This window comes from Eleutherodactylus coqui, chromosome 5, assembly GCF_035609145.1.
Source record: "Eleutherodactylus coqui strain aEleCoq1 chromosome 5, aEleCoq1.hap1, whole genome shotgun sequence".
In the NCBI taxonomy this organism is placed as follows: Eukaryota; Metazoa; Chordata; class Amphibia; order Anura; family Eleutherodactylidae; genus Eleutherodactylus; species Eleutherodactylus coqui.
The window spans coordinates 36,248,818-36,263,046 of NC_089841.1; the positions used below are offsets into that span (position 1 = coordinate 36,248,818).

The 14,229-nt window shown below is 43.6% G+C and overlaps 1 protein-coding gene across 1 annotated transcript in view; it reads right to left on the reverse strand.

Moving 5' to 3' along the window:
- Nucleotides 1–8,684: 8,684 nt before the first annotated feature.
- Nucleotides 8,685–14,229, reverse strand: part of LOC136628737 (zinc finger protein 850-like) — a 93,183-nt gene continuing 87,638 nt past the window's right edge. Inside the window, exon 17 of the mRNA XM_066604839.1 lies at nucleotides 8,685–9,782. Within this exon, the coding sequence (XP_066460936.1) occupies nucleotides 8,953–9,782 (830 nt within the window). The 3' untranslated portion in view covers nucleotides 8,685–8,952. The remainder of the gene's footprint in view (nucleotides 9,783–14,229) is intronic.

Genomic DNA, 14,229 nt, shown 5'->3' on the forward strand with positions numbered 1-14,229 from the left:
AAGAATGGAAAATTTTAGGTATTACGAATAGAATTTGATCGATCATGTGGCAAATTGCTGAATGATGTAAACACCTATGTAATGTTTGGCTCAGAATCAACGTCACTTTAATTATATGATATGCTTATAAAAAGACCTCTTGTAACGCCAATAAACTCGAAGTAGATGAACTGTACATTCCATGCACATGTACGGCTCTCTCTTCCTGCCGATCGGTATTACTTAAACAATGATGAGTACTCATTTCAATTTGGACGCCGGATGACATACTAACGGGAGTTTTTCCCTAACAGTCAATAAGGTATAAACTCACCAGGATCCTCTTGAACTTACGGATGGCTGAGTGGGAAACAGAGGAACGACCGGAGGGTGTATCCAGGAGCGGGTCCAGTGCCATGTTGAAATCACCCCTGGCGATAATGGTAGTGTTTTCTGAGAATTCCGCCATTTTCCGAAGAACTCTGGAACCATAGGAAACCTGTGACTTATTAGGGAGATAAAGGTTAGCAATAGTGTAGATGTCTTTGGACCATTTTATTTTTAAATATAAGTATCTGCCTTCTTCGTCTCTTTCAATTGATAGAACCTGGGGGTTCAGTGATCTGTGGAAGGCTATAGATACCCCACATGATTTGCGGTCTGGGTGTGGGGAATGGTACCAGTGGGGGTAATATCGGTTATGACAACTAGGGGTGCTAGTGGCAGTAAAATGAGTTTCCTGAAAAAGAACCATCATGACCGTTTCTTGTGAAAACTATATAAAATTAGGTTCCTCTTTCCTGGGCTAATGAGACCTCTGGTATTGTAGGAACTTACTGTTATGGATGCCATTGATCTTCTCCTGGGGGGCGGTGCCAGACTGCATGGAGCATCCACGCGGGATCTCCGCCTGTGTGAGCGAGAGAGGGGAGAGCCCAAGGAGGAGAGGAGGAGCTAGGAGAAGGGAGGGAAGGAGTAAAGTAGAAAAATAGGAAGGGAGATAAGATAGATAAGGTAGGAGCATGTTTTCGCCTTGTTGTAGGGACGAAGTCTGAGGCCAAGGCAGACCCGTCCTAAAGAAGAAGGAGTTATGTAGCGTAAAGCACTACCAGAGAGTAAAGAATTGTTAGTGCAACAACCTGTGTTGGTGGCCTAGTTTGGAGGAGTCGCGACTAGGACACATCGGAAGCTCGAATTTTGCTAAGAATTTGGGGAGGTCACTGAGGCCTCTGAAGATCGCCGTGTTACTGCCACGTCCGGCTTGTAGTTGAAAGGGATGTCCCCAACGATATAGAATGTTCTTTTCCTTTAATGCAGCTAAAATGGGTCTAAGAGCTCTGCGTAGCTGTAGGGTCCTTCTCGAAAGGTCTGGGAGGACCAGGAGGGCTGAGCCTTTATATGTGATGGGGCCATCTTCCCTGATTCTCCTCAGGAGGTCTTCTTTATCCTTAAAAAAGTGGATCCTGCATATGATGTTGTGTGGTCGAGCAGGGTCTGTACTTTTAGGTCCTAGGGATCTATGTATTCTGTCTATATCTATCGGTCTGTCCATTGACCTTTTGAGGATGTTTTCCGAAGCATTTTTTGGCCCACCTTTTCAGCCTTGTTGGTTCCACCTCTTCACTCAGGCCTCTGATGCGGATGTTGTTTCTTCTGTTTCTGTTTTCTATGTCATCCAGCTGCGTTAATATGCTCGAGATTTGTATGTAATGGTCTTGCAGAATATGATGATGTTCGTTGACCTGCGCCTGCAGCTGTGCTTGCGATTCTTCAGAGTCAGCTACTCTGTGGCTGATCTGTTTGATTTCTGTCTGTAGCGCTTCTATGGCTTGCATTTGGGAGTTTGTGGCTTTTGTAAGAAGGGCATCTATCTCATTTCGCGTTGGGATGCTTCTTAGGTGGGCCTTCCAGTCCCAGCCCTTGTCATCATCTGCTGGCTCTATTGGGTTGGCTCTGGAACGGGCTTTCAGGCCTGATTGTAGCCTAGGGTCTGGGGAAGGGGGGAGGAGGCTCAAGTTGGTCTCCGTAGACTTCAGAGTGTTGGGAGTCTGGAGATCTGTGTGGCAGCTCATCTTCTTCATTGTTTGCTGAGGATGGGGATTGATAGCAGACCCCCTTCTTGTGGATTGACTTTGGGGGGTCTGTGAAGTTCTCCCTCTCCTGCCTCGGGGGGGGGGGGGGCTGGTCTCACTCACCGGGTTATTGTAGAAACTGTCCTGTTGGCAAGGCTCATAGGGTCTGTGGGTGGGGGAGCCCGCTTGTGGGGACTCTCCTGATGTGTGAGTCTCCCCAGATAGTCCAGGAGCTGTCTCTGGAGGGCCCTGGCCAGGTGTCAGCCTCCAGGTTTTCATGCCGGCTGAGGTGGGCGGGGCATGCCACGGGAGCCTTTTCGAGTCCTTGGCTCCTTTCTGAGGCGGTGGTGGAGAGCTCTGTCCACTCCATAGGTCAGTTGTCTCCTGTTTCAAGTCCCGACGTGAGCCAGTAAGGGAGGAAGCCGCCGCAGCTGAGCCGGGAGTGGGAGACGCCGAGGCTCCTCCCCCTGCAAGCGGCAGCACCATTTTGGATTGCGCCGGAGCCCGCTTTCTCCTGGAGTTATGCCCCAGAAAAACGTCCAGGGGGCCGTGATTCTTGAGGTCCGGGGTCCCCGAGGTCCAGAGCGCTTGCCACGTTGCAGGATGTCTGGATGTCACTGGTTTTTGCCAGGTAAGGCAGTAGTAAGCTGGAATTCAGCAGGAGCCCAGAGAGCAAACGTCCTACTTCCTCATGTCCCAGGCCATGCCCCCCCTTCACCCCTTTGGAGGTGTCTGATAACTTATCCCCTATCCTTAGTGGGAAAATCCCTGGACCAGATGGCCTTCCAATATTTTATTACAAAAAAATTCTCAAAAATACTCCTACCTTTCTTTACAAAACTAAGTAACTTACTACTCCTAGGTGCTAATTCCGAAAGAGGGCAAAGACACAGAATCCTGTGGCAACTATCACCCTATCTCACTTTTAAACACAGACTTAAAATGATGGGCAAGGCTTATTGCGCAATGCATCTTCCCAGTAATAGCCAGACTTATACACCCCAACCAAACAGGATTTGTCCCTGGCAGAGAGGGAAAATTCAATATATCTCACATTCTAAACGCCATCCACTATGTCAGCGCCAACAAAATTCCTCTCACCCTCCTGAGCACAGATGTCGAAAAGGCCTTTGACAGAGTAAACTGGACATATATGACACACACACTGGCCAAATTTGGATTTCCACAGCAGTTTGTAACAGTGACTCTCTCTTTATACTCAAAACCCTCAGCCAGAATCTAAGTAGGCGGTTCACTCTCAAACCCCTTTCCCATCAACAACGGGACTAGACAGTGTTGCCCACTGTCGCCTACCCTTTTCATTCTTTTAATGAAAACCCTACTACAGAAGATCAGACAAACCTAGAACATAGTAGGTCTAAAAGTAGGGAACCGCACCCTTACTACAGGGGCGTTCGCAGGCAACCTCCTTATTTTAATATGTAACCCTGAAAAAGCATTCCCTAAAATACTAGAAATCTTTGACCTATTTGGGAAACTTTCAAATTTCAAGGTAAACTACAATAAATCTGAAGCCCTAAATATATCAGCTCCAACCAATGTAGCCTCTTTACTTAAACAGCACCCCTTTTCATGGCCTACCTCAAGTATAAAATACCTAGGTACAACATTAACCTTTGACCCGTCTCTACTATTTAAAACGAACTACATCCTTCTTTTAAAGAAAGTCCAAACGCAGTTGCAGCAATTAAAAGCCTCGTGTCTTTTGTGGATGGGTAGGAAAAACTTAATCCTACATCCTATACACTCTGTAAACAGTCCCAATTAAAATTCCCTTACTCAGAAAAGGGTGCAAGGAGGTTTTAACCTTCCGAATATTTTACTACAAAGCCATACACCTTGCCAGATAAATCTTGTTATTTGCATAGCGCCAACTTATTCCGCAGCGCTTTCAGGCAAATTTTTTATTTATTACCCCCCACCAAGCTGGGTACTCATTTTACCAACCTCGGAAGGCTGAGTTGACCTTGAGCCGGCTACCTGAATCATATTGCCAAGTTCAGTCAAAAACCAATCCGACACTGGCCTAGAAAAATCTACTCTACAATCAACATGTCAATATCTCCTTTAGTCTGATGGCCCCACCACGAGTAAGCCCCAAGAGCTTAGTCCGATGACAAGGGGTATGATCAAAGTAGTTTGCTCAAAACACTTAACTGCATCTACACAAGATAAACTCACTCCAATGACCCCAGCTTTGCTAATCCCATCCATACTGGCTAGAAGACCACTTGAGATAATAGGAGCTTGGGGGCGTCTTAGTTCCATGATCATATGGCTACTCCAGATGCATTAGGAGAGAATTTCTCACCAGATGATACAAAATGCCCAACTCACTTTTCAAAGCCAAAGTTTCTAAGACCAACAACTGCTGGAGATGTAACTCCGATATAGGCAATTTCACACACATTTGGTGGAACTGTCCCGCTATAAAACCCTTCTGGCATCAGATTACTAAGCAAATAAACACAATTTGCAAAACTGAGTTTTCCTTCTTTCCAGCCGAAGTACTATTATGGAATCCCTCTCCTGTTTTCTCCATCCAAGAAACACCTCCCGACAATACTTTTGTCAGCCACCAAACTTACCATCCCCCTATTTTGGAGAGATAAAGAGACATGTACACTAGAACAATGGAAGGATAAAGTGCCACCAATATTTAGATTCAAAGAGCTGGCAGCATGGAGACAGGGACCAGGAAGAATTTCCTTGCTACCTGGAACCCATGGATCCACTACGCAAACCTCCCACAACAACAACCCATGGCTTCTATTTAGCTCTCTGTTTTTTTCTCAATCTAACCCACTTGTCTACCTCAAGATATCTTACTGTCTCAATTACAAAAATAGTCATCTTATCAGTGTTTTCTTTAGTTTGGTCAATCCTTTTCTTCCTCTTTGTTACACACCCTCACTACATGGTATCTTTAATATCTTTCTGGATACATCCTCTGCCATAACACAACATACAGGGTCTTATTACCACCAGATCTAAATTATGTACTAGTAATGTGCTTAAATTTGGTCTTGCTACTATTGGCCTTCTTCATGTAACCATGTACCACACTACCTGTTATTTTATTCAACTTTCATTGAGTCCTGCGCAACTCACTTGCATAATTTTTTCTCTTGACTAGAAAGTCAATAAAAGATTGTTCAAAAAAAAAAAAAAAAAGAAGAAGGGCAATGAGGGGACTGGAATACCCAGAAAGGCTATCAAAATTGGGATTATTCACCCTGGAAAAAAAAGACAGCTAAGGGGTGATCAAATAACTCTGTATAAATACATGAGGGGACAATACAAGGATCTCTCCCATGATCTGTTTATACCCAGGACTGCGATGGTAACAAGAGGGCATCCGCTACGTCTAGAAGAAAGCAGGTTTCATCAACACAGAAGGGGGTTCTTTACTGTAAGAGCAGTGAGATTGTGGAACTCTCTGCCCGAGGACGTGGTGATGGCAAAATCCATAGAGGAGTTTAAGAAGGGACTAGATGTCTTTTAAAAGCGCTATGATATTACAGGATATAGACATTAAAAAAACAGTGCGGTTGATGATCCGGGTCTTGGAGTCCGATAGGAACTTTCAAAACATTGATCCAGGGATTATTCCGACTGCCATTATGGAGTCAGGAAGGATCCCCCCCCAAATGGGCTAAATTGGCTTCTGCCTTATTGTTTGTTTGTTTTTTTTGCCTTCGGCTGTATCAACAAGAGGGGGGGCTGAACTACATGGACATTGTCTCCCTTCAGCTTAACATACTATAGTATTACGTTAAACCGGACGTATTTCAATATATATTTCAGAGCTAATTATTATTACCAAATTTTATAAAACACAAAATAAATCTAGATAATTCCTGAATCAGGCGTCTTCAGAAAATATAAAAGTTATAGTATAGCAGTCACTGTGAGATGGTAAGAACACTTGGAATTATTGCTGACCACTATGCCCAGTCCCCAAATAGCCTCTTCATCCAAGTCCATGCTCTAACTTGTCTTTGCTTCCGTGTCCTCCTCTCAGATACTCATTCTTCTCACACCTGAGGCTCAAAGTGCCTTCTGAATGCTCAAACAGCTCCAAGACTTCAGAGGATCCCCAGCTTCCATGACTATATCCTTGGTGAGGAACCACAAGAGATCAAGAGGCAGCGCTGCAGGGGAGCAGATTAAAGAGTATTCCCCAATTCTTCATTATATTCTTGAGATGAACATCTTGAATATAGCATATATCAAAATATCACAGACAATGCCCAACTAGTTTCGCCTTCTGGCTTTCTCAAGGGTCAGTTGCTTGTGACCAAGAACATCCATTAAAAATCATTTACCTCACCCACGTATCACAGCACACCAATACAAATACATTCAAATAAAAAGAAGTTTTGCCAATTGGTGTAAACTAGAGATGAGCGAGCATACTCGTCCGAGCTTGATGCTCGTTCGAGTATTAGGGTGCTCGAGATGCTCGTTACTCGAGACGAGCACCACGCGGTACTCGTCTAGATTAAACGAGCACTGACCATTGAATTCAATGGAGCCGGCAATACAGCCGACTCCATTGAAAGCAATGGGCTGCCGGCGATCGCGGGATGAATTGTCGGGAAGGGGTTAAATATATAAGCCCTTCCCTGCAATTCATCCAGAAATGTGTAAAAATAAAAAAATATATATATACTTACCTGGTCCCGGCAGACGGAGTTCAGCGCGGCAGGCTGCAGTTCTCCTGAACTGCTCTAAACAGCTGTGAGTAGTATTCAGCAGCCGGGGATTTAAAATCCCCGCCTGCTGAATGAGATGCCTCTGATTGGTCACAGCCTGACCAATCAGAGGCATCCCTCACTCACACCCATTCATGAATTCATGAATGGGTGAGTGAGGGCTGCCTCTGATTGGCTCAGCTGCCCCTGCCTCTGTTCAGAGCAGTTCAGGAGAACTGCAGCCTGTCGCGCTGAACTCCGTCTGCCGGGACCAGGTAAGTATATATATATTTTTTATTTTTACACATTTCTGGATGAATTGCAGGGAAGGGCTTATATATTTAACCCCTTCCCGACAATTCATCCCGCGATCCCCGGCAGCCCATTGCTTTCAATGGAATCGGCTGTATTGCCGGCTCCATTGAATTCAATGGGCTAACATCGTTCTGCCGGGACCAGGTAAGTATATATATATTTTTTATTTTTACACATTTCTGAATGAATTGTAGGGAAGGGCTTATATATTTAAGCCCTTCCCGACAATTCATCCCGCGTACGCCGGCAACCCATTGCTTTCAATAGAGCCGGCTGTATTGCCGGCTCCATTGAATTCAATGGGCTAACATCGTTCTTCTCTGCCACAGCTGTTACAGCTGTGGCAGAGGAGAACGATCTTTACGCTGACAGTGGGGGGGGGTGGGGGGGGTGGTCGCACTCTTGCCGCTATTGTGGCTTAATAGTGGGACCTGGGAACTTGAGATGCAGCCCAAAATGTAGCTCCTCGCCTGCCCTATTCGTTTCTGTGTCGTTTCCATCACTTTCTTGTGTTTTGCAGATTTTCACAAATGAAAACCTTAGCGAGCATCAGCGATATACAAAAATGCTCGAGTCACCCATTGACTTCAATGGGGTTCGTTACTCGAAACGAACTCTCGAGCATCACTGAAAGTTCGACTCGAGTAACGAGCACCCGAGCATTTTGGTGCTCGCTCATCTCTAGTGTAAACCCAATTTTATATTCATTCCTATCAGATGCATTAAATCATGCCAGCATATAAATTCCATTTCTCTTTGGTAAAATGCATGAATTAAATATACAAATGTTTCCAAATTTAAAATAATGTACCTAGGGAGAAGAAATCATTGGACTGAGTATCATATGGGGTCTTCTATGTTATCGAGGACTTCAGAAAAGAAGGACTTATGGAGAAGAAAAGGATTTATGACGGCCTCAAAATGAATCCACAGTTCAGTCAGGAAGCAGAGAAATGAAGTAGAATGCTCGGCTGAATAGCTAGAGGTATAACCAGTAGAAAGAGGGAGATTGTGATCCTGTTGGTAAGACCTCATCTGCAATACTGTGTTCAGTTCTGGAGACCTCATCTACTGAAAGACATCGATAAAATAAAAATAGTCCAAAGATGGGCTACAAAAATGGTGGAAGGTCAGAAGAACAGAACTTATCAGGAAAGACTAAAGGAACTTTGTATATTCTGGAGAAAAAAAAGGGAGAGAGGGGACATGATGGTAACCTTTATATATGTAACAGGATGATAGAAGGGAGAAGGAGCACAAAAGCAGCAGGTACCACAGCACTGCAAATAAATCACATTTAGTGGGAGGCGGATTTATATGCAAAGCCACTTAATGGTGACCCGAACTCACGGTCTCCATATATGTTCCAGCCAGAAAAACTGTAGAAAGGGGCAGCATAGATGTAGTCCTCTTAGTTAAAAAAAAAAAAAGACATTTTTATTTATTCCATAAAAGCAACGTTTTGGCCAAATCATATGGCCTTTTTCAAGCTGAAATGTACATATAGACATACACATTTAAATACATAAGACACAACCAAAATCATCAATCACCACAAATCACCCCTCCACGCCCCCCTCCCCCCCCCCCCCCCCCCCCACAGGCTATCATTAAAATCTGATGTTACGCACCTGCACAGACCACCATATTTGGAAGGCTAAAAAGACCATATGAAATTGTGGCATAAAGAGGATGTTTGCGCCCTCCGATTTAAAACCAGTGCCTCATGACGCCAGATAACCTATTCCTGATCCAATGGGTTGCTATTGGCCTCTGGCTGGACAGCATCCCTGGGACTGCTATGGTGGTCACTATTACTATTCGGGCCACAAAAAACATTTCCCATATTCTGCACATAAAAACGACTTCTACCCTGTATGAATTCTCTGATGCTTAACCAGATATGATTTACTAGAACAACATTTCCCACATTCAGAACATGAAAATGGCTTCTCCCCTGTGTGAATTCTCTGATGATTAACCAGATCTGATCTACTAAAACAACATTTCCCACATTCAGAACATGAAAATGGCTTCTCCCCTGTGTGAGACATTTGATGGACAACAAGACTTGATTTCCTTGTAAAACATTTTCCACATTCTGCACATGAAAATGGCTTCTCTCCTGTGTGAATTTTTTGATGCCCAGTAAGAATTGATTTCTGGCTAAAACTTTTCCCACATTCCGGGCATGAATATGGTAAATCTCCTGTGTGTATTCTCTGATGTAGGACAAGGTGGGATTTAAGTCTGAAACATTTCCCACATTCTGAACATAAAAATGGCTTCTCTCCTGTGTGAATTTTCTGATGTCTGATAAGCTCTTTTTTCTCTCTAAAACATTTCTCACATTCTGAACATGAAAATGGCTTCTCTCCTGTGTGAATTCTTTGATGACGATCAAGATGTGATTTTCTAGTAAACAATTTCAAACATTTTGAACATGAATACTGCTTCTCTCCACTGTGAGCTCTTTGATGTTCTCGTCTTCTGTGACTTTTCTTCTGCTTATCAGTCTGTGATGAATGAGAAGATGGGACCTCTATAAGAGAATCAGATGATGGATCTTTTCTGTGAAGGCCTGAGGGGATATCTGGGATAATGACAGGTTCTTCATATGTATCTTGTGTGATACCATAATCCGCTCCTTTGTAATATGAAGATATCAGATGTCCCTCTGAACTCCCGCTACCATCATCTGCCAAGAATAAACCGGATTTTACTATTTTTGAATAATATAAAACTCTAAACATGATAGCTTTTTTTTCAAAATATGTTCATTAGATTTTTCCACAATACATACTTCGATTGGAGACAGAAGAATACTTGTGTTACAGCGATCTAAGATGTTACAGTGTACCATACCTGGGATCATACATTGTTCTTCTCATGAACACGGCAAGTATTTACTGGACTCATGTCTAAATGTAATTGAAAAAGCATTGATGAACGAATTACCTTATACTCAAGTGGACCTCTGACTTCCTGGAAGACTGCCAGCTGGCTAGGTAAAGGCTGGTTTAGACAACGATTATCGCTCAAAAAATCTTTTGAGCAATAATCGTTGTGTTCTTTTAACAGTGCAAGGTGATTGCTCAAATGTTGAGTGATTACTTTGTGCTCCGAGTGGAGGATGCAGAAGACAAGCAGGGTGTCCCGGCTTGTCTTCTGCATCCAGCTGTTCTTTGCTCGGAGCGCCTGGCTGTTATACAGCCAAGTGCTCTGAGTGGGGTATGGAGAACACAGCTGGACCGCTGTGTTCTTCATACTCCGCCTGTCTTCATGGAGCTGGATACAGCTGAAACAATAGTATCAGCTGTATCCTGCTGTGAATTCCTGATAACTGAACGCTGATCTTTCAGCACACTGAAAGATCAGTGGCGGCTTAATAAAAACTGCACAATGTCAGTGCAGTTAGACAACGGTTAGCATTCAAAAGATGGCTTTCAGCGCTTTTTGAGCGAAAATCATTTTGTCTAAGTCAGCCTTAAGTTAGAAGCCAGGTAAAGAAATTTGGAAGCGTAAGCACTATAGCGATTCCCGGCAGACAGAGGAGATACCCACGTCTGTCATAATAAGGAAACTATTAAACAAATATTCATAAAATTACAGAGGCAATAACAACAACAACAAAAAAGATAGAAGACATGACAAACAAAGCAGAAACGAAGGCAAGGACAACAGTAAGAAGAAGAGCCAAGGAGAGATGGGGAGAAAAGAAAAGCAAGGGAGGGGAAGGAGGGGGGGGGGGGGGGATGGGAAAACTAGTATTCTCCCATTCTCACGCGGAATAATAAAGTAAATACAAGGTGTTGTCCACAGGGGCATTAGGGGTTCGACGCGACATCCCTTACAACAAGCCGTCCAAAAGCCATTTAGAGAACGCCAGAGATCCCTTAAAATTAACCAAGACCGCCAATGTGGTGTAGGTGTTGGCAGTTCCGAGCCAGTCTCAAGATCAGAACTCCTAAAATCCTCCATATATTTGATAGAGTCCACAGCTTCCATCCAGGTAACCCTCGGAATCGCTCCTCTCTGTTTCCAATGTTAAGAAATAATATGGCACATGACCCTGATGATGTGTCTCAAGAGACCCTTTTTGGCCTGTGAAATAGAGCCTGGCAACACAGAGACGAGAGCAATCTCAGGGGTCCTCAAAACATGATATAGATTTTTAATAGCATTTGCACAGCAAGTTGCATACAAATTGCAAGTCAAGTAGCAAAATTCAAGTATCAACTGACTAAAACAGCGATGGCAAAACAGATCCCAATCCGTAACACACAATGAATGGAGTTAATGAAAGTACCATATATACTCGAGTATAAGCCTAGTTTTTCAGCACATTTTTTTATGCTGAAAAAGCCCCCCTCGGCTTATACTCGTGTGAGGTAAAAAAAAACAACAAAAACCCCGCAATAATCACCTCCCAGCCTGCGTCTGTGTCCCCGGCGCGATGGTCTTCCCAGCGGTGCGGCAAGCTGCTTAAAAATTCTCCCCACTGTCATCTCCCTGCTGGGCTTTGAATAAAGTGGGCATATACTTGAAGAAGGCCCACTGGGCTGAAACGCGTTGCATATGGTTGTAATAAACGGTTAATATTACCACTTTATCGGTTGACCCCTATCTTTGTACCAAAGGAGCGCGGAGGGTATTTTTCTTTAAACTGCATTGCAGAATTCAAGACTTGCTAAGGGGGGATGTTTAACACATGGGGGCACTATTAATTTGTGAGAGGGGTAAGGGGCACTTTTTTGTGAACACACAGGAGCACAATTACTTTCTTCTTCTTCTCACGTCACTGGTCAGACCACACATGGAATATTGTGGACAGTTTTGGGCACCGATACTCAAGAAGGACATATCAGAGTTTGAGCGGGTACAAAGGCGGCAACTAAAGTAATAAATAGAACAGGTGGACTACAATATCCAGAGAGGTAATCAAAATTGGGCTATTTAGTTTAGTAAAAAAGACGGTGAAGGGGCGAACTAATAACCATTTATAGATATATCAGGGGACAATACAGAGATGTCCTATCATCTATTTATACCCAGGACTGTGACAGTAACAAGGGAGCGCCCTCTGTATCTAGAGGAAAGAAGGTTTCTACACTGACATAGAAGGGGGTTCTTTACTGTAAGAGCAGTGAAACTATGGAACTCTCTGCCTGAGCACGTGGTGATGGGGAGGTCTTGTGCACACAGTCAAAGTTATAACAAGAAGTCTTCACAAAGGTTTAGGCTTGGACTGAGAAATAGAACAGAAGTGGGCAACTACAATCAGAGATGAGGACACCTGTAATCACTGGAGGAGACTGCAATGTAGAGGTTTACTAAAACTGGGCCTGCTGTTGTAAACATGGTCTTAGGGCCCATTGCACCAAAGTTTTAATCCGAGATAAACAAGAGAAATGTAGCACCAACATGGCTTAAGCTTGTGATCTTGGTTCAAATTGTGGTTCAATTTCATCAAGGTTTGTGGATCAAACTAGTTGAACTTATCTTAGCAGCTGAAACCCAAGATGGTGGACTCCACTAATAGGCTTTTCCTGGGTGGTAAGATTGCAGCCACGTTTGCTGCTGGTAGCGGCCATGTTTTTACTATCATTATGAATGCTGGGAAAATCAACTGACTACAGACACCAATCACATTTCTTTTAGGTCAACCTTTGATCACAGGTCAAATAAACGTGGTTTTGAAAATCTTTGAACAAAAAGCATGGGTGCAAGATGTTTACCCTAAACCAAGTTCAACAGCTGATCGCAGGTTAACTAAATCTGGATCAACAGCCTGATTGGTGTATTATATTCTATTTTTACTTTTTCTCACATGGATCCTGTACTATAAAGAGATGAATAAAGTGTCCCCCAGTTGTCCAGTATCAATCAGGACACTAGTAGAGGGGAGTTGACATCCTTTCCCCTTGAATTTGCGATAGATAGATAGATATGAGATAGATGTGAGATAGATAGATAATTAGGCAGGTAAATAAATACCGGAGACATAGATAAGATATGAGATGAATAGATATAGATTGTGATTTGGAGGCTGTAGGCTGTCAGACATTCTGTGTGTCTCAGCGCCCATTGTTATGTTAGCCCATGCAGTATGACGTGGCTACCTTAGTCTCATATGTTTTTGAAACACTGAAGTGTAGTTTGTAGGTGGAAGTGTTAAATGCTTTTCAGCATCCAGGAAACCTGTAGCAATCTTGGAAGCAACAGGGAGACTGTTACACTACCCCCAAGGGGTCTCTGATGTCCTATAGGCCTTGCTACTCCAGAGCTAGGGAATGTTTTTATTAGGAGAAAAGGGGAAGAACAGGCTTCACACCTCAGTAAAGGCCCTCTTCTATGCTGTATAAACGATGAGCGATGAAATCTCCTGCATTGCCCCCCTGCCCCGCTGGCCGCTCCATGTGCGAGCACGGGAGCGCAGTGATACAGGGATGAATGTCAGGCATCATTTGCGCAACACTCCTCCAGTGTAAATGGGCCTTAACTCTTCCTTCACCCCCCGGTCCAGCTGGCCATAGCCAGACCTGATAACTTTTTAGAGCCAAGAGTTAACAAAACACAAAAAAATGTAATTTGAAATTATGAAAGATCTGTAGATCGCAGCCCGCTGACTAGGATATTTTGCGAAATGTTGCATCACTGCGATAAGATGCTGGGACTCCCATCTTTGCTGGATGCTCAGGAACCTAGAACCACATATCTGAGATGGGATACACCCGAGGATACTCATGTGTAGACTCAAGGCGCAGGTTAAATCAGGACTAAAAATATGCCTGGCCTATATTCCCGATCAGATAACCGTGTGTGATGATATGACTGAATGGAGAGAATTATTATTTTTCACAGTTCCTACAGATGCAACCCTCCCTTCTCTGACCACTGGCCCAGATTGTCAGCCCCTTGGAGTGCACCCTGCGTGCGGACTGGCAAGATTCTCCTTTTCCACATGGCTCCACACATAATAGTAGTAACACTCTTACTTTAATCCCTGTTATTTTACTGTCTGTAATATCATATGTAAGTCTCTTGCCGATTATCTTGTAACATCATTTTTGTATTTTTATGTAAATAAGCACTGCTCCTTTTGAGAATGAAGCTTTAAATTAGTGAGCCTCGTCCGTGTAACA